Genomic DNA, 21,334 nt, shown 5'->3' on the forward strand with positions numbered 1-21,334 from the left:
AGAGTCCGACCGCCGGAATGATTCCCATTGGGTCCGTCGTGAACAGCTCGCATTAGCATCGCGGGCTCTCTACCGGCCACGCAAGTCAGATAAGGACCTGCTACACTTCGGCGTAGAAGTATTCCGTTGTGAATGCAGTACCGCGCACTTGTGACCTTGAGTTTCCTAGCTGCCCACTTGTCGGCTGGGAGTTCCCCTTTTTCAAGGTAAGCCCAGATCGGGCTCCGCCAGTCATCTGCCCCCCAGCTGTTAGAATTCGTGCTGCTCGAGGTGGCATGTGGGATAACGGCTTGATTGTCAGCTGGTGAGCCCGATGATTCCGGAGCTGAATTTTCGTCGAGCTCGGCGAGAGGTGGATGAACTTCCATTGGGGTAAGCAAGACAAGGTCCAGATCTTCCGAGGTTCGAGAGTCCACAGCCGTCTTACGAGCTGCTTCCTCAGCGGCCAGCTGTTTTTTCATTGCGCGGGTCACGACGTGTGTGCCCTCCAGCCGGATGCTTGGAAACTGGATGACTTCGACGGGGATGATCCTTGTTGTCGCAGGATCCGAAGTGGAGGCCAAAGATGCTAAAGCATCCGCAGCAGAGTTCTCACTTCGTGGGATCTTAGTGATTTCGAACTCCTCGAACTTGGCGACTAACTCCCGAGCTGTGGACAAATAAGCCTCCATGCGGCCATCCTTTGTTTCGTACTCCCCCAAAAACTGGTTGGTGACCAGCTGCGAATCGCAAAAAGCTCGAAGTTTTCGGACACCAATCCCCACTGCGAGGCGTAAGCCGGCGAGGAAAGATTCGTACTCAGCTTCGTTGTTGGATGCACTGAAAGCCAAGCGAAATGATTGCTCGATCACTTCGCCTGTAGGAGAAGTGAGGCGGACCCCAATTCCTGCCCCCGATTTGGAAGAAGCTCCATCAACATACAGCGTCCATGGAATTTCGACAGTGTCGCTAGCCGAGGAGGCTAGTGGGAGTTCGATCAAGAAATCGGCCAGCACTTGTGACTTCGCACAAGTTCGAGTCCGGAACTCGATGTCATATTCGCTCAACTCAACAGACCATTTAGCCAGCCGCCCGGATTGGCTCGGACTATGTAATACCGTCCGAAGTGGCTGCGTCGTCAGGATTATGATCGTATGGGACTGGAAGTAAGGCCGCAGTTTCCTTGCCGAAGTGACTACTGCTAGGGCCAATTTTTCCATCATTGGATACCTCGACTCCGCTCCGGTGAATGACTTGCTGATATAGAAAATTGGTCGCTGCTCCCCCCTTTCTTCGCGAACCAAAACTCCACTGACCGCACTATCCGATACAGCTACGTAAAGAAAGAGTGGCTCTCCGAACTCAGGCTTCGCCAAGACCGGCGGTTCAGATAGATAAGCTTTGAGTTGGGCGAATGCTTCCTCACACTTCGCATCCCACAAGAAAGTTTTTCCCCCTTTTCGTAACAGCTGGTAGAAAGGGAGGCATTTGTCCGTAGATCGAGAGATGAAGCGGTTGAGAGCTGCGATCCGTCCGTTAAGGCGCTGCACTTCGCGCAAGGTCCTAGGAGAACTCATAGACAGGAAAGCATTAATTTGCCTCGGGTTCGCTTCAATTCCTCTTTCTGTGACGATATACCCCAGAAATTCTCCTGATGGAACTGCGAAGGTGCACTTCGTGGGGTTGAGCTTCATCCCGAACTGATCCAGGACGTCGAAGCAGACTTTCAGATCGGCGAGATGCGAACTGGCTTCCATCGATTTCACCAGCATGTCATCGATGTAAACTTCCATGGTTTTTCCGAGTTGATGCTCGAACATTCGGTTCACCAGTCTTTGGTAGGTTGCTCCCGCATTTTTTAGCCCAAAAGGCATCACCTTGTAGCAATAGATCCCGCGGTCCGTAATGAATGCAGTCTTCTCCTGGTCGTCCGGGTTCATTAGGATTTGGTTGTAGCCAGAGAATGCGTCCATGAAGGACATCAGCTCGTGACCCGAAGTGGACTCAACTAACCGGTCGATATGCGGAAGTGGAAAGCTGTCTTTGGGGCACGCCTTATTCAGGTCGGTGAAATCAACGCAGACTCGCGACTTTCCGTTCTTCTTTTTGACAACGACTGTATTTGCGAGCCACTCAGGGTATTTTACTTCGCGTATCTGTCCCGCCTTCAGCAAACGTTCAACCTCTTTGTTAACGATTTCAGCTCGCTCAGGACCCAGCTTCCTTCGCTTCTGCTTTACAGGTCGGAACGTAGGGTCCACATTCAGCTCGTGGGAAATAACTTCTGGACTGATGCCGGGCATCTCGTCTACAGACCACGCGAAGGTGGCCATTCTTTCTTTCAGGAAGGTTATCAGGGCGGCACGGAGCTCGCTATCCAATCCCACTCCGATCTTGATTTCTTGATCCGGGAACTTGCCATTGATGAAAATGGACTCAGTGAGGTCACCTTTTAGCTGCTTCCGAACTGGATTTTTCGGGACCTCGAGCTGTGGTTGCTATTGGATCAGGAGTTTGTGACTTGCGAGGTAACAGCTCCTGGCCGTCCTTTGGCTTCCCAGAACCTCCCGGACTCCTTGTGGGGTCGGAAATTTGACGCACTGATGGTACGTCGAGGCCACCGCCTTCATCTGATAGAGCCAGGGAGTTCCCAAAATAACATTATAGGCCGCAGGTCGGTCGAAGACCGTGAACTCCACCATTTTAACCACTCCTTGAGTGGACACTGGTAATGTGATCGTGCCCAAAGACATCGACGTCTCGCTAGTGAACGAGACCAGGGGTGAGGGCGGTCCTGCGATGTGCTCTTTCCCGATACCCATTCTGGTGAGCGTCTCAAGGAAAATCAAGTCTACCGAACTCCCAGTATCAATTAGGATTCGGCAGACTTCGTGGTTCGCTACATCAAGCGAGATGACGAGCGCGTCATCGTGCGGAGTGTCCAACCCCTCAGTTTCCTTCTCGGAGAAAGAAATTTCAGGTAGATCACTGGCTATCAACTTAGCTCGCTTCGGCTGGGGGCTAGTGAGCTTCCGCTGATGGTCTTTGATCGCAGTGATGGAGTTCCGAAACAGACGCGATCCTCCCATTATCACATCGATTCTTTTCTTGGGAGCTTCACTTCCATCAGACTGCTTTGGTTTCTTTGAAGGTGGAGCGTCCTCGTCCATTTCGGGAATCGCTTTTTGCTCCAATTCTTCAATTGTGACATTCGGCATTTCTCCCGCCACATACTTCTCTGCGAGGAGATGCATCAGCTTCTTACAGTCACGAGTAGAATGACTGTTGGTTTTATGGAGCTCGCAGTACGTGTCCTCATCTCGGACCCACTTGTTACTCGGGAGTACGCCGCTCTTGGAGCGCGGTGAAAATGGTGGTTTGGACGGTGAATTCTTTGGAGAATTCTTCTGGGGAGATTGGGTGACTGCGAAAGTGCTCGGCCCGGACTTCGGAGTCGTAGGCGGAGTCTTTTTGGCAGGTGCTTCGAAGCGCGGTTTCCCTGCAGACGGGGCGTTTTGTTTTTGCGCAGCGGCGAGTTTGTCTTCTTCTGCGACTATCCAGTTCGAAGCCCGGTGTAGTGCGTCCTGAATAGTTGGGAAACGATTCACGGACAACTCTTCGCGGAAGCGAGATTCGTGCCACAGGCCGTTCTTAAGCGCGGCCAGGGCTGTGGAGTCCGAAAGTCCGGGAATTTTGACCTGGATCTCCTTGAACTTTGTTATGTAAGACCGAAGGGACTCTCCAGCCTTTTGGCTTAAGTTCCAAAGCTGAGCATCCGTCACCGCAGTTTCGATTAGGCTAGAATACTGCTTGACGAACGAGGTCGACAGCTCGTTAAAGTTTGTTATGGAGCCAGCTGCTAAGGATGCGAACCAAAGCAGTACCGGTCCACTAAATGTTTCTGCGAACAGCTTGCAGTACCCAGCGTCTGCTTCATGGGGCTCGAGGTCCACCCGGCTAGCTGTCAGCAAGAAAGTCTTGAGGTGATTGGTCGGATCTCCTTTTCCTTCGTAGCTCGAGAACTTAATTTTGCCAGTGTCCTTGATGCGGACTCGGGCTATTTGGTCGGAAAAAGGAGTTCGCCTCGACTCCTCGATCACTCGGAATATATCCGGAGCTGAGGTGGTTGCACTATGCATCACAGACCGCATGTCCCGAATTTCGCTCTGCATGCGGAAGATCTCGGGATTGACAGTATATCCCGCAGCCGAAGTGTTTCCATCTACGGGGAGAGGAAGACGGACTGGGACCTCGGAAGATCGGACGACGCCAGGCTGAACCGGTGTGCGAACATCGCCGGCCAGCGGTAGCGCTGTTTGTGTGTTGGTTTGAGGTGGGAACGAATCTCCCGGAGTGACATTTGTTGCTGCTACTTGCGAGGTGGAAGGTGGTGTCACACCGGAGAAATCCAAAGCGCGTCGACGCGGGTTTTGGTCGGAGGACAGGAGGTCGACCCGGTCGGCGTAGGCGCGGTGGGAGGCCGAGAGATCGGCTACGGACGTCGTGACTTCCTCCAAACGAGTGGAAATCTGCCCCTCCAAATTGTCGAAACGTTCAGTAAGAGCGGCGGAGGCGGCTTGCTGACGGTCGGACTTCTCGGACAAGTCCTGCAGGAGCTTCTGGATCACCTCCAAGGATGCCTGATCGGGAGAGCTGGCTGCCATAGCGGTGGTTGTGTGGAATGAACTTGCGTATGAAGTCGGAACTGGTGAGAGTCAGGCGATAACTCCCCTCCTTCTAGCGCCAAATGTGAGAACAGAGAATATGCTTCTCCTTCCGAAGTGATTTTAATTGTGGAGGAGCTTGTCGCCGTAAACAGTTCCGAACTAAAATAATAAGAGTTTTAGAATTTGAATTTGTATTGCCTTTTTCTGGAAAAAAATCTCGGGCCCCTTTACAAATGACCTCCCCCTTACATATTTATACCGACCCATTTACTACTCAATTAATACGGAATTAATAGTGCGCGATCCGCGCAGCCTAATTAACCCTCTTAAATGCGGGAATCTTTGACCGGGCCCGAGCTGCGAGCTGTCGAGCACGGAACGTCTCCGTGCTCCCTTCCTTTCTCCGGGCCTGATGGGCCGATCAATAACACCTCCTCGGCCCATTAGGCAAGCCTGACTTAGGCCCTCTTGCCTATTGCCCGAGATGGTAGATCGTGGGTACAACAACCATGTCTTTGGTTTGGTCTTCATAACATCTTCATACACTTTACTATCGTATGCATGGATCCTCTCCAAGCTCTCTTCATAATCTTTACTATTGTAGCACCAAGCTAGATCCCAGAGGAGTTTCTTCAGCTGCTTCTTATTGGGATGTGCCTTCTTTAGGTTACCATAAATGTGCCTAACACATTTTGGATGCTCTATCTTTGGTAACTCTAACTCAACAGCCGTAATCAACCCCTGAAACAAATAAAACATGATGTCGATCAGACACCATAATCATTAAAAAAAGAAAACTGACCCAATCTTTATCAAAACAAATTAAACATATCTAAAAACATACCTTTTGTCGATCAGACACCATAATGTAACCATCCCCATCACCTCACTCCAAGTCAATCTTCAACCGATTCACAAACCATGACCAATAATCTGTGTACTCAAATTGAACTACACACCAAGCTACTGGGTAGATAGCATTGTCAGCATCTCTTCCTAAAGCAACCAGAAACTGTCCCTTGCCTTTTCTTTCAAGAAACAACCATCAACTCCTATTAGTGGTCTGCATAATTTTTTCCATGTTCTTCTAAGAACATCAAAGCAGACCTAGAATCGCTTATACACATCCTGTCCAGCATCGTTCTTCACCATATCAATCTCCACAACAGAACCTTGATTTGCTTCCAATATCTCAGCCCCATAGTCTCTGAGCCGTTGAAATTGAGTGTCATATTCAAGCTCTATCCATCCCAATGCCTTTCTCCTAGCAGCTTGACATTGACCCCTAGTAACTGATATCTTCCACTTCTCCATTATAGTCTGCTCCATCTTCAAAGGCATGTAATATTCTGGTTCTTCTCTTATCTTATCAACAAACAACCTAGCTATCACATGCGTCTTAAACATTTCACACCCTCCATTTGGTACACAAGTATACTTGTTCGTGTACAAGGTAATCCTCCACATCGACTCATTGTGAAGAGATGCCGCATAAACTTTCCACATACATTTCCCCTTAGCACCAATACACTTAAAAACCGATTCTATCTCTATTGTACCTATATTGCTTCAGGTTACAACCGCTTACCAGCGCGTAGTCGAGAACACACTCCTTAAATGTGATTCCATTGTAGAAGCTTTGCCCTTTGTACATTGAACCATCACCATGAACGATGGGTGTCCCTCTTCTCGCAGCACCACTACAAACATGTTCCTCAGCCTCATCGTCACTTTCTGGGTACACGTTATGACGACTCGATTCCTCCGCATCCGTAAAATCTGTTGACATCTTGTCGATATGAAATTCATCCCAATCTTCAGCTTCTACGTCAAAATCTATTCCAAGAGGCGGATTGGTAACGGGAATTAACGCCATCGCAAGCGGCAACAGAAGAAACGAGAAGAAGAAATCCGAAATTTTGTTAGGGTTCGTCGAGACTCGAGAGAGGAAAGGGGAAAACAATTTGGGATTTTTTTTTGATTTTTAGGTTTAGTTATGTAATCTGGTTGTAATCCGGTTTAATTTGGTTTAATTTGGTTAATAAGGTCCGATTGTTGGTTAATCAAAACAACAAAACCATAAAAACCAATACGATGGGAAAATACGCGGAGAAGTTTAAGTTCGATTGGAAAATAGGTGGAGAAGTATTGATTCGGGGGATATAGACGGACAATATAAGTCCGAAGGAGAACTGGTAAGATATCAAAGATCGATGGAGAATTGGAACAATATGATAGTTTCGAGGGGGAAATAGTACGTCGGTCCGTAATTGTGTTAACGTGTATACGCTTATATCGCCGTCCTTGTTCAGCGCTTATATCATTGTTTTCATCAGCTTCCAAAGCTCCACCTTGCTCATTGACCTCACCTTCTTCAGTATCAAAACCAAGCTCTATCACAAATTTTCCTGTGTCAGGCTCTTGTTCTGCTTCCATTCCTCCTATGAAGTGAACAACTAACCAAACCGAGGAACGCTTGTTCTGTCCTAGTTCTTTCTTTCCGGAATCCGCAATTGGTCAGCCTTTTAAATCAAGATACCCTCCTCGAAAGGGCCTGAAATCAAACACCCAGCCCTATTAAATATTAGATTAGAGAAGGGATAAAGTCGAGAATGACATTCAAATTGAACAACTGTGTGGTGTGGGGTTCGCCCCTTTTGTAAGGGTTTACGAGGTGAACTCGAAAGCGTGGGCGTCAAGCATCAAGTGGAGGCACCGAATCGTTGCAAGAGGGGGTACTAAGCGGGATCGACCGGTCAGAAGCCAAGCTGGCCAAAAGGCATAGGGGTTCCTCTGAGCTGGCAGGCTCATCTCACTGATTGTGTGCTTTTATTGGATAACTTTCATCAAGGGAAAGTGCACTTTAGCTCTATTCCGTTTCCACAACGTGTTGGTTTCCCGCGTTGACCCCTAAACACTATGGTATGTCATCAAGGTCGGCAACCCAAAAGGGTCGGGCCTCAACCGATTGACTTATTTATAAAGGGAAAGCCCTTGCTATTTTCAAGTTCAAGGTTTGATCAAAGGATCAAGGTACGAGCAGACCAAGAAGAGAGGACTTAAGAGATGCTTTAGTAACAACCTGAAAGCGCTAAACTGGTCATAGTTGCGATGTAGAGGAGACCATTCTCTACCAGAACAATTTTTAGGGGTCAACAACTTAATAAATATAATAAAATAATAAATTTTGTTGTTCTCAATCAGGCTAATAAAAATTTGACAAAATATGATAAATTAATATTCCTTCCGTTTCAAAATATAAAATGTTTTGAGTAAAAGCATGCAGATTAAGAAATAACTAATTTAAAAAAATTCAACCACTCATAAACAAGACTGCATAAAATAAATAAAAAATAAATATAAAAGCAATCTAAAAGTTACTTAAAAAGTTGAAAACATCTTATATTATGAAACAAAGAAAAACCTCTAAAACATCCTATATTATGAAACGGAGGGAGTATATTTTTAAAAAATTTCTTATGTAAAATATGGTCCAGTGATATTATAAATTAATAATGGTAGAAATCTACATGTAGTTTTGTATAGACGAAAAAATAAGAGATCTCTTCACTTTATAGTGAATGATGATCATAAATTTGCAATTGAAGGACGAAACTGAACTGAAACGGGATAATGGGGGTAATTTGGACAATATATATAATTAGTGGGGGCGATACAAAAAAAAAGCAACCTTTCTTTCGCCGCCCTCTATGGTCACACCAAGCAAGAACAATTCCCAGAAAGCGTGATAGATGATCTTGTCTTCCATGGTAGATTATTCTGAGAAACGATAAGCAATTTGGTGAGAATTTTGTGTTGTAGTGCAAGAAATGGATAGTGTGCCCACCAAGTGTTCGACGAAAGTTCTCAATACCATGGGGCAAGGGAGACGACGACGATACACTAGTGGGAAAAGTTTTCGCGCTCAATTCTTTAATAGAACACGTGACCCTCACGTGAACAACACCCAACTGACTCTGCTGACCCTTCTTATATATATAGATATATAGATCACTTTCTTCTTCTTCCCTTTCTTCACTCTTGAGTCTTGACCCCATTTTCTCGAGAAAAGTTCAGAAAGAAAAGCTCAATTCTTGTTTTCAATTCCAGCCTAAACATGGAGATGGGTCCATCAGACGTGAAGAAACTTGTAGCAAATGATTCTTCGTAAGTAGTCAAAATCTCATCCTTGTTGGAATAAATAATCATGTTGTCCCTTTCTCTCTCCTTCATGCAAGATGTCTTGTCTCTCTCCTTCATGCAAGCCATCTTTGTAACAGCTAGTTTTTTATCTTCTTCTTCTTCTATATATTTTTATCTCTCTTGTATTCTCAGGACTAAGAGAAATAATATACAGTTTCTCTCTATTATCTCTATTCTCTCTATTCTATTCTTCCGCTTATATTTCTACATGGTATCAGAGCCCGGTCCGCACATACTCAACCCAATCCACAATCGGCCCGGCCCAATAGTTAGCCCGCCGATTCATGCCCGAACATACCGAAATTGATGCCTAAAGAAGCCATCATCTCGAGGGGGCGTATTAGGGATACAATATCCCACATTGGAAGTTGAGTAGGATCTTAAGTAGTATATATAAGATATGGGCCTCTCCACTCATTGCCAATTGGTTTTGAGTTGGAAGCCCACAATCTAACATGGTATCAGAGCCAGGTTAAAATATCTTCAACATCTTCTTTTTATCTGCAACATCTTCTTCATTCTCCAGAATACCAACAGTCACCTCTCTGGTGCTTAAAATATGATTCCATAGACCCCGAATGCAAAGAGCAGTTTTGGTAGTCCTAGACCAAAGAATGTAATTATCCCCTTTAAGGATAACAGGAAGAGTAATCTGTTTTGAGTTTTTCATACCCAGAAAAGATAAGAAAAAGAGTAATAGCAAAAGAGACAGAGAATAAGGATCTAAAGCTCTGTAGAACAGTCTCTCCTTACTGCATATTCTTATTGTGAAACAGCAAATGAGTTGTGGGATACCCTAAAAGGTGTCTATGGAAATGTTTCAAATCTCAGCCGGATCTTTGAAGTGAAGAAGGCATTGAGCAATTTAACTCAAGAGGAGAAACCTTTTAACCAACATTTTGGAGAATTCAGATCTCTTTGGTCAGAGTTGGAGACTCTTCGTCCTCCAACAATAAATCATATGGTGCTTAATGAAAGACGTGAACAAGATCAAGTCTTTGGGCTTCTTCTTACTCTCAACCCTTCTTTCAATGGTCTCATCCGTCATATCCTCAGATCTGAAAAGCTTCCCAATTTGAATGAGGTTTGTATGCAAATTCAAAAGGAAGATGGATCTACTGGTTTGTTTAGCCAGAAAAGTGAGCTTGCTATCGCACATAAAGGAGCTTATGACAAAGGATCTTACAAAAGGAGTGACTACAACAAGTTATTGTGTGATCACTGCAAGAGGAAGGGGCATACCAAGGATAAGTGTTGGGTTCTCCATCCTCATCTGAAGCCGGCTAAGATGAATGAACCTAGGAAGGCTATGTCTGCATCTGCTGCAGATGACGATGTGATTAGAAAATCTGATCTTGATGCCCTTATCAAAAGCATTGCTTCTCTCAAAGAATCTGGTAATGCTCTACTTACTCTAAAATCTCATAAGCCAATTATTGTTGATTCTAGTGCTTCTCATCATATGATCAGTGATGCTAATCTTATTGATAATGTTAAACTTGCAACTGGAAATTTATCATTGCTAATGGTCATGGTGTTCCTGTTAAAGGCATAGGAAATCTGAAATTGTTTAACAAAGATTCTCAAGCTTTCTATATGCCTGAATTTACTTCAAACCTTTTGTCTGTCAAAAAGGCAACAAGAGATCTTGATTGCTTGGCTATTTTCAGTCCTACTGAGATTTGGTTTCAGGATATTAAGACGGGAAAGTCTATTGGTGAAGGATCAACAAAGAATGATCTCAATGTTCTTGAAGATCTCAATATTGTTTCTGCTTTTGCTAATAATTCTGTTTGGCATGCTAGACTTGGTCATCCTCATACTAAGGCCCTTAGTATACTTCTTCCTAAAATGTCTTTTGATCATGAGAAGTGTGAGGCTTGTATTTTAGGAAAGCATTGTAAAACTGTTTTCCCAAACTCTACTACTACTTATCAAGATTTGTTTGGTCTGCTCCTTGTGCTTCAAGAGATAATAACAAATATTTTGTTACGTTTATTGATGAAAAATCTAAATATATGTGGCTAACTCTTTCACCTTCAAAAGGCCGTGTTTTGAAGCTTTTTCAAACTTTCACAGCTATGTTTCCACTCAGTTCAATGCGAAGATAAAGACTTTGAGGACCGACAATGGTGGAGAATATACTAGCAATGAATTCAAGGTGTTCACTTCTAAACATGGGATTGTCCATCAAACGACTTGTCCTTATACCCCTCAACAAAATGGTGTCTCTGAGCGTAAAAATCGCCACCTTATGGAAGTAGCAAGGACCATGATGTTTTACAAGAATGTTCCAAAACAGTATTGGAGTGATGCTGTCATGACAGCATGTTATCTCATTAATAGACTCCCCACAAAATGTCTCAATGACATTTCTCCATATGAGGTAGGTACTAAATCAAACTAAACCTTCTGTTGATTTTCTAAAATTTTTTGGTTGTGTTTGCTATGTTCATGTCCCAGATGATCAAAGGAATAAGCTCCAGCCTAAAAGCATCAAATGCATCTTTATTGGGTACTCTCCTACTCAAAAGGGGTACAAATGCTACCACCCAGGAACAAGAAGGACTTATGTCTCTCGTAATGTAAAGTTTGATGAAGACAANATTGGTTATGGTTTTCGCAAGTCCCATGCCGATCATTCGTTTTTCACAATTCAGGGGGAAAGAGGTATTGTGGTTGTTCTTATTTATGTNCAAATAACAGTAGAAAAGAGGAGCTACAAGTTCAGCAGACTTCTGAAATCATGCAGCAGACTTCAGAAAACTTGCAGTAGACTTCAGAAAACTTGCAGCAGACTTCAGAAAACTTGCAATAGACTTCAGAAAACGTGCAGCAGACTTCAGAAAACTTGCAGCAGACTTCAGAAACCTTGCAGCAGACTTCTCAAAACCTGCAACAAACTTCTCCAAACCTGCAGCAAACTTCTGAAAATGCAGATGACTCTTCTCAACATCCTATAGCTGCCACTGAAGTTCACAACACCAATGGTGATTCTGATACTGAGGTTGCCATTCATGAAGATGATTCACCTTTGCCTCTCCGAAGAATTCAAAGACCAAGAACGGATCCTAACATTTTGCTGCAAAAGCGGTTTTGCTATAACTCTTCAACTGCTCATCCTATTCAAGGTTTTTGTTCTTTAGCTAACCTTCCTACTGACCGTCAAGTTTTTCTTAGCAAAATTGACCAGGAGACTGTGCCAAAGACTTATGAAGAAGCCAAAGACAATGAGGTTTGGCTTGCTGCTGTTGATGATGAACATGGAGCCATGAAAAGGAACCACACATGGGATGAGGTGGACCTTCCTAAAGGAAAAAAGCCAGTTGGATCTAAGTGGCTTTTTACAATCAAATACCACAGCAATGGTGAAATCGAAAGATACAAAGCTCGTTTAGTGGCTAAAGGCTTCACTCAAACATATGGAGAAGACTATTTTTCTCATGTTGCCAAACTCCATACAGTTTGTGTTGTTCTTTCTCTTGCCACTAACCTTTCTTGGGATTTGTGGCAGATGGATGTTAAGAATGCATTCCTTCAAGGCGAACTTGACGAAGAAGTATATATGTTCTCACCTCCTGGTTTTGCTGTTGCACAAGGCAAAGTACTCAAACTAAACAAAGCCATTTATGGTCTCAAACAATCTCCACGTGCTTGGTATTACAAATTAAGTAAGACACTTATTGGTTATGGTTTTCGCAAGTCCCATGCCGATCATTCGTTTTTCACAATTCAGGGGGAAAGAGGTATTGTGGTTGTTCTTATTTATGTTGATGATATTATTATCTCTGGTGATGATAAAGAAGGTATTCAAAATACTAAATCCCTTCTTAAGTCTACTTTTGATATTAAAGACTTGGGTGAACTAAAGTACTTTCTTGGCATAGAAGTATGTCGTTCTGAGGAAGGACTATTTCTATCTCAAAGGAAGTATACACTTGATCTTCTTAATGATACAGGAAAGCTTGGAGCCAAACCGGTGAATACTCCCATTGAAGAAAAATACAAAGACTCTCGAGAGGGGGAACCTGAAGGGAAACCTTATAACAACATTGGACAATACCAAAGAATTGTGGGTAAGCTCATTTATCTCACAATTACTCGCCCTGATTTGTGTTTTGCTGTGAATCAGGTAAGTCAACATATGAAAGCTCCTACTATCCACCATTGGAATATGGTGGAAAGGATTCTCAGTTACTTGAAAGGATCTCCAGGCAAAAGGTATTTGGATGAACAAGAATGACCACACTGAGCTTGTTGGCTATTGTGATGCCGGTTACGCTGGAGACAAGTCTGATAGGAAATCGACTGGAGGCTATTGTACGTTTGTTGGTGGGAATTTGGTCACTTGGAGAAGCAAGAAGCAGAAGGTGGTTCCAAGGTCTAGTGCTGAAGCTGAGTACCGTTCCATGGCTGATACTACTGATGAGCTTATTTGGCTTAAGGCATTGCTTTTGGATCTTGGAGTCAAGATATCTCAACCTATCACCATGCATTGTGACAACCAAGCTGCTATTCACATTGCTTTGAATTCTGTGTTTCATGAACGCACCAAACATATAGAAGTGGACTGTCACCATATTCGTGAGAAGGTTGAACTTGGGATCATCTCTCCCATCTATACTCGAAGTTCTGATCAACTTGCAGATATCTTCACCAAGGCAACAAATTCAAAGGTGTACAATTTCATTCTAAGCAAGCTTGGCTTAGTTAATCTTCACAAACCTAAAATGTGATTGTTGTGCTCTTTTTCCCTTGTCCATGGTTTTTCCCATTGGGTTTTCCTGGTAAGGTTTTTAATGAGGCAACTCCATTTTAGGCATGAACTCCCTATGCCAAGCTTGAGGGGGAATGTTGGAATAAATAATCATGTTGTCCATTTCTCTCTCCTTCATGCAAGATGTCTTGTCTCTCTCCTTCATGCAAGCCATCTTTGTAACAGCTAGTTTTTTATCTTCTTCTTCTATATATTTGTATTTCTCTTGTATTCTCAGGACTAAGAGAAATAATATACAGTTTCTCTCTATTATCTCTATTCTCTCTATTCCGTTCTTCCGCTTATATTTCTACAATCCTCTCCGAGTAATTTAATTTCTCCCTTAAAATTTTCTCTGAGAATTCGTGCTCATCCAGAGACTCAGCCGCAGAAGAATCTGAAGAGAAGAAACTAAACACCACTTCTGTTTCAGCTTTTGATATGATACTCAAGGTTTGTTTTTTCGCAACTTAACAAGCGCCTGCTGAATCTATTTGTAACATCCCGAAACTCAATAGATGGGCTTTTAATCTTGTGTAAATGATGAGAGGCAGCCCATTAAATCCAAATGATGGAAACCAAAAAAATATATTAAAACGACAAGGGTTTTGTCGTTGGTGTTATGGCATATGTATGTATAAGCGTAACCATCTCCCTCTTCGTTTAGAAAAGAGTAACACCGAACCTAAGCCGCCCAAAGAAGAAAGAAGAAAACAAGTGAGGGAGAGGGAGGAGAACTCTCGTGAGGCAAAGGCACCGTCATCATAACCGATTCGTCAGTGGCCGGCGTTAACTGAAGTCGGGATACGTTGTTCACCGGAGGATAGAGGAGCTTCTACCATCACTTGTTTATTAGGTAAGGAATCCTAATTTAACTATGTTGTCTCCTTCTGAAGGTTTGAGTTATGATTTATTGGGTACTTAGAATAAATCTGGGTTTTATTATGAAGAGGAGGAAGAGTAGAACAGTTCAAGTGGAGGTTTTGGAGACTGATTTCCCGTCGAACCAGAAGGAGTTGGATAGCGTTTTTAACGTCTACAGATAGATATTGCTGCAAGGAATCCATAGCAATTAACGGTTTTTCAAACGGAGGTATATTCCATGCGCTATTAGTCTCGCAAGTTGGTGAAAAATCACTGGATTTGTTTCAGAAAAATTACTAAGTATTTCAGATAAATTTCAGATTCAAGTTGGGGTTTTTGGAGGAGATTTCCAGTCACACCCTAGCAGTCTAGACAGTATTGACGGTGGTTCTTAACAGAAGAGTTGTCAGGGAAGCCGCCTGAATCGACAAAGTGGCCGGAAAAGGTAAACCCTAAATACCCCGACGATTGCTTGTTGCACAAGAAGTGACTGTGTCTGTCCAAAACAGAATACCTAATCTGGATTTCGAATGTGTTTCTTCTGCTGCAAGTTTTTGGAGTGCAGTCGCCGTTTCTAGTCGCAATTTCAGTTTGCTAGTCGCAGTTCTCAATCACATTAAAGCAAAGGTGAGAGCGGGAATTGCGGAAATGCATTGGTTAACTTCTAAACATATTTTTTCTTGAATTGCTTGTATAGGCTTGGAAACTATGTGATTGGATATGTCTGTTGTGTGATATTGTGTGCTATTATGATGATTAGATTTATGATAATAATGTATAATGATGTAGTAGTATGAGATGATGCATGATAAGATGAGTTGGTTTAATATGATGGTTAATGTATGATGATATGAGATGAGATTATGTGTTGGGAGCGCGAACATGGGATTTGTTTCGTGCCTGGTAATTGTACAAACCTGGGATTGGTTTTGTACATGGTGATTGGACGAACATGGGATTTGTTTCGTGCCATGCTAAGCCGATGGGATTTCGGTTTAGCGATATTGATGATCGTGTATATAATTGACTATGATGATATGAGAAATGTGATTTAAATATTATAATGATGCTAGGTTGAATATATGTAGAAATGTTATGCTTGTTGGATGTATATCAAGAATGTGGAGTTTGATTCTATGCTATGCAATGATTGATGAATGTGAGTAGATTGTTGTCATTGCATTTTAGTGGGCAGTATTGACCCTCTCATTGAGTAATTAATTACTCACCCCTATTTATTATTTATTTTTCTCAGGTTAGTTGTATTTGTTATTGAAATTTTAAAGATTGCGGTTTTGAGCCAAACCAAGAAGTCAACACGTTGACCGGACTGTGTGGCGAGTATGGGTGTTACACAATTTTTTTTTTTTTTTTTATCGATCTTGATTCATGTTTCCAAGTTTGTGATTTTGTGCAGTATCTTTGGAAGATTAGCGTTTTCTTAAGCGATTTTTTGATGAGTTATGTTAAAGAAGCACAACACAACCTCATAGATGATGAATCTGTTCTTCCACAAGACATACTTTGTATCTTCCTTCTCAAAAAACTCAGTCTCGCTCATCCTCTGGTCTCTTCTCTCGTCTTTTAAAACCTTTTCTGTCTTCTGTATGTTGTTAATTACTTCTTTCTCAAGATTCATATGTTTATATACTCTTCAGGACGCAAATGGTGTTTGTGACCTGTTTCTTAACATCTTGGAGCATCTGCCTCGCTGGAATTCACACTTTGAAGTGAAGGAAGTGGCGAAAAAGATTTGCAATAGATGCAAGATGGGTATGGAATATCCAGTTGAACGTTCTTTTGGTCTGATCATCAATGCTGGTTCACTCAGACAAGTCAAGGCAAGTCCATTTTTTTTGTTTTTTTTTGGGTCCTTAATTAATCTATTTAAGCAAATGAGAAGAAACCTATCTTTCTTGAAACTGAGGCTAGAAACGTTTTTGGTTATCACAGGCATTATTCGAGAATCTTACATTCGATAAGATCCTTCAGATCATCAGGATACATCTTAAGATGCCTTGTGATAAGGAAGGATGTGGGAAAACAAACTATGTTCAACGCATGATAAACAAACTTCCAACTGTTTTCACAATCGGTAAGCTTTCAAGTTAGATTGGTAATTACACATTAGCTTAATAATGCACTAGAATTACCCTTTTAAATTATTCTTGTATTGTTTAGCACTTGAGTGGGAGAACGATGAGCCTCTAGGAGAGTTATTCGATACTACTTCTGTTCTGACAACTGAGATAGATATTAAAACGATATACCTATACGAAGGTGATAGTGCATTCACTAAATACCGTCTTGTCTCAATGGTAAGGGCCAATTATCTAGTTCGTTCAGGGTTTCCCATTAAAGATTTTGTTACCAGAAACAACTCCAATGTTAATTAATACATACAGGTTTGCGCGCATGGAGATGGATACAACTGTGTAGCTTATGAAAACAATGAATGGGTCAGACATTTTCGTTCTGAGAAAGAGGTAAAAGAGCTTAGGCTTTTTTTGGTAAAAGAGTACAAGCAAGTCACTCGATCTGTGACTGAGTGATGTATGTTGTCTGTCCAGGTTATTGGAGACTGGGATGGTGTTCTCAGCAAATTCCGAGAACTGCATATTCGACCTGAGATTCTATTTTTTGAAAACGTAAGCTCCTTTGAGTGAATACTTTATTGTTATGTGTGTGTGTTCTCAACTCCACCTACTTGAATTGCAGGGTATGCAGCAAGACGAGATTGTATCCGAGCAGAAATCTAGAGGCTAAGAGAAGCTTTTTCAAGAGTGTAGGAAAGGGATTGATGTATATACGGAAAGTTCGAGAACAATGCGTTGGAGGTGTTGTTGCACCATTGTGAACAGAGCTTTCAGTGTTTTCTTCCTCAAAAATTGAACATCCTGATTGTTATGATCAGTGGATAAAGATAGTTAAATACCATTCTTCTAAATTCAACACTTGTGTAACACAACTCAGTCTCAGTTAGCATTTCTTTTGATGTATTCTCCGATCAGCGGTAAACTAACACTTGTGTTTTTCAGTTCTCTAAAGGAAACTTTCTTCATCATTTGTTAGTGATCTATAATGTTGGTTTAGTTTCTTTGGTAGGTATTTTGTTTTAGTGTACTCATTTACACTTTGAGACATTAATATTAGTATGTGAGAGCATGAAAGGTACAATAATGTTTTTATGAAATCACCAGGTAAAAAAAACATCAATGCCTTATGCAAAAGAATCGTTCCAAACATCTTTCGGGTGAGACTTGAGAGAGACGATTTGGTAATGAAATCACCGAATGAAAAAAAAAACATAAATCACAGAGGACTCTGTTCTGAAACAGAGTTACAAAAAAAATCTGAATAAATCAGACTTCCACGTATGAGAAGTTATATAGAGGACTCTGTGTGAAACAAACCTTCCCTGAAAGGAATGAAGAATGTGGTTTTACATTGGCTTATAAAAGCTTTAATGGTGCCCACCAAATTTCCAATGTTGTTTTTTTTTCCTTGAAACCGGTCAAAGAAACAAGCTTTTGCTTTCAATCATTGAAATGGATCCATCAAAACGTTCATGAAGTGAGAAAGTTGAAGAAATTGACCACAAATGTGATCCGTAAGTTGTCAAATATCCTCACCCTGAGTACGTTTATGCTTCTTTTTTCTTTTCGATACAAATTCTCTGAAAAAACTCGTCTATCAATCTATTGTTTAGAGATCTCTCACTAAAGCAAAACGATACAGAGGCAGCTGAAGGAAACTAAACCCTAGAAAGCAAACCCTGAAACTTGTTTATATGAAGTAAAGCATTCCAAGAAGTGAAGTCTTTGTAGGTAATCAACGTTTTCAAAAGTTGCAGATAAGATGAATCTTTTTATTCATGAGTTCCTTCTCAAACGATATAAGTCTCAGCCATCCTCTGGTCTCTGCTCTTATCTTTACACCCTTTTTCTTATATGTGTGGTGTTAATTACTTCTTTCTCGAGAATTCAAGTTTTTCTTGTTCTCTACTCTTAAGGAAGCAGCAAATGGTGTTTTTGACCTTTTTGTAAACATCATGGAAGTTTCTGCCTAACATTGGGATTCACAATTTGAAGTGGCGCTGGAATAGATGCAAGATGGGTATGGAATATCCAGTTGAACGTTCTCGTTTGGTCTGATCATCAGTGCTGGTTCACTCAGAGAGAGTCAAAGCAAGTCAACTTTTCCCCTTTCACACATTAATTAAGCAAAACTAGAATATAGTCTCATTCATAAAAGTTTTAGTTAATACGTACAGTTTGCATTCAAGGATTTTACATTTGAGAATATATTCTTAAGGTCATCAAGATGAACTTAAAAAGATGCTTTGTGACAAGGAAGGATGTGAGAAAGAAAGCTAAGAAGTTACGTGATAAGCTATGAAGTTAAATTTGTTAGTAGACATCAACAACAAAATTTAGTAGCAGTAGTCTTGAGCACTTTTTCATTTTCTCCTATTGTATAGCACTTGAGTCTTGAGCACATTCAGGTTTGCACACGAAGGATAAAACAACTTCTTCACACGTACAGTATTCTTTTATTAACCTCCCCCAATTGACTTCAGTAGTTTTTAGTATAAAAATTTGGGATGCTTGTTCTCTTTGATTGAATCCATATAACCAACCCTTTCATTAAAAGATTTTATCACACGAAGAAGAAAAACAAAAGCAAGAAGCGTAGAGAAGATATCAGATTCGCCAAACATCAACTCTGCTCGAGAGTGCCAATCGCTTCTCACGACCCTAGTGTTATTTCAGATTCGCTTCACAATGCTTGTGGTAAGGCTATTGATATATTTTGACGGCTATGGCTCTTCCTGTGGAGCTCACTAATCGAGATTCGCTTGTCAAATCTGCGAGCACGTCGCTTAACGTACAGTAAGGTTGTTAGTCAGTAGTACTCTCTACATTGCTTGCTCCTTTAGCTGTAGATGCGCTTCTCTCTGTTATTATTGATCCGGAGAAGCCAGAGATTGTTGATTTGCCTGATATATATTAAGATTGTTAAGAAGCTTGGCGAGACTGTGGATGATACACACATACGGTGAAAGCTTTGGTTAGCTGTGTTGCTGGTGGACCGCCTCGTGTGGAGAATGCTAGTGATTCAGCTCCAGATCTCACCGACATTGAGCAGAGAGTATTGTTGTCTCTGACTATACTCAGATGGATAGGATCTTGAAAGAGGGGAGGAATTACATCTTGGGGATGATTAAGAAGATCAAAGCAACTGGTTGCAATGTGTTTCTCATCCACAAAGAGTATTTTGAGGGATGCTGTCACTTCACTACAATCATGGTTGAGAGAGATGAGATTGAATTTATCACCAAGACATTGAACTGCTTGCCAATCGCCAATATTGAACATTTCAGAGCTGAGAAGCTTGGCCATGCTGATCTTGTTGAAGAAACCTCCCTTGAAGATGGAAACATTTTGAACATCACTGGAATCAAAGACATGGAGAGAACTACATCTGGTGAGCAAGAGGTTCTTGATTGCAGGAGGTGGTGCACCAGAGATTGAGCTCTCAAGGCAGCTTGGTGCTTGGGCTAAGGTGCTCCATGGTATGGAAGGTTACTGTGTCAAGTCTTTCGCTGGAGCTCTTGATGTCATTCCATACACATTGGCCGAGAATGCAGGTTTAAATCCTATCGCCATTGTGACTCAACTCAGGAACAAGCATGCTCAAGGAGAAATCAACTCGGGTATTAATATGAGGAAAGGACAAATCACCAATATCTTGGAGGAAAACGTTGTTCAGCCCCTACTTGTGAGTATCAGTGCTATCACTCTAGCAACTGAATGTGTAAGGATGATTTTGAAGATTGATGACATCGTTACTGTGAGGTAGTGTGGTCCCAGAACATTCCTCTTGCTCTATCTAAGCCTTCTCATGTTTGGTTGAACTGAGAGTCCCTTTTTGTTTCACCTTGTGCTATGATCTGCATATGAACATTGTTTGATGTAGTAGCTGCTGTTTCTTTAATCTTTAATGGATTTTTTTTTTTTTTTTGCAACAATTACACTGACACACGTTTGATCCATGTTTCTATCTCAACGAGTACCTCCCCTTTGTCTCTCTTTACGTTAAGCTGCTTCGTGTTCTAACTCTGTCTATAAGCATCTGCCTTCCTGAAAGATCTTTCTCTGCAACATCATCTCTTGTAATTAATTTTAGGTTTGTAAAAAACGCAGATATAAGAAGATACAACACGGAGAGCTACAGATTTTATATAACAATTTTTTTTTTTTTTTTTTGATAATTTAGCAAGATATTTTAACTAGTAAATATCTGGATAGCACAAGACACACCACTGGTTTACAAAGGTTTTTTTGGTGCAGTTTCGTTTTAAATTCAAAAGTCAGGTTCAGAGACTCAACTATTAGCAAAACGTGAGAGCTTCAATAATGGAATCTCCAAGTTATAATCAGAGGAAGAGTTATATATAACTTGCCATTATGTTCTGTCTGCGTCTCACTAAAGTTTCCGAAAGTGCCTGTAGTTACATTTCCTGGAGGATTGATTGCCCATGTCGTCATTCTTATGGAACCTGAAAAACACATCAGAGTTTGGTAGGCAAACATGAATTCATATATGAGCAGCATTTAGATTTAAGACAAGTTTTTTCTCAAATCCATTTCACGTCACTAACTTGCTTACACTCATCATTGCACACACCATTAGACAAGACAGAAAATTATTTTGAGATTCATGAAGATATGCGTATGTATTAGACCCAAGCAAACTTGTGTACGTCAAGTTCTTTATAATTAACAGCATGCATTTGACGTTCAAAACCAAAAACAATATCTGCAAAATGCAGATTTGCATTTAATGAATTGTGTAGTGCATG

At 41.7% G+C, this 21,334-nt stretch overlaps 1 protein-coding gene and 1 pseudogene across 1 annotated transcript; both read left to right on the forward strand.

The window, feature by feature from the left end:
* LOC104789522 lies at nucleotides 14,285-17,468 on the forward strand. The gene is made up of 11 exons (XM_019245476.1): nucleotides 14,285-14,461; nucleotides 14,556-14,698; nucleotides 14,790-14,914; nucleotides 15,021-15,096; nucleotides 15,887-16,036; nucleotides 16,128-16,256; nucleotides 16,423-16,564; nucleotides 16,651-16,787; nucleotides 16,875-16,955; nucleotides 17,040-17,117; nucleotides 17,188-17,468. Exons 5-11 carry the CDS (start codon nucleotides 15,926-15,928, stop codon nucleotides 17,233-17,235), a joined length of 726 nt encoding a protein of 241 aa, XP_019101021.1. The 5' UTR covers nucleotides 14,285-14,461; nucleotides 14,556-14,698; nucleotides 14,790-14,914; nucleotides 15,021-15,096; nucleotides 15,887-15,925; the 3' UTR covers nucleotides 17,236-17,468.
* On the forward strand, nucleotides 18,582-20,331 carry LOC104789523 (annotated as a pseudogene).

The sequence above is a fragment of the Camelina sativa genome, chromosome 5 (genome assembly GCF_000633955.1).
Source record: "Camelina sativa cultivar DH55 chromosome 5, Cs, whole genome shotgun sequence".
In the NCBI taxonomy this organism is placed as follows: domain Eukaryota; kingdom Viridiplantae; phylum Streptophyta; class Magnoliopsida; order Brassicales; family Brassicaceae; genus Camelina; species Camelina sativa.

Excerpts from the sequence above, each read along its gene's own strand:
- LOC104789522 (XM_019245476.1), top strand. The coding sequence starts at position 15,926 with ATGAGTTATGTTAAAGAAGCACAACACAACCTCATAGATGATGAATCT. Across the intron at positions 16,037-16,127 it reads TCAGTCTCGCTCATCCTCTG|GACGCAAATGGTGTTTGTGA; the intron begins GTCTCTTCTCTC and ends TATACTCTTCAG. Across the intron at positions 16,565-16,650 it reads TCCAACTGTTTTCACAATCG|CACTTGAGTGGGAGAACGAT; the intron begins GTAAGCTTTCAA and ends TGTATTGTTTAG.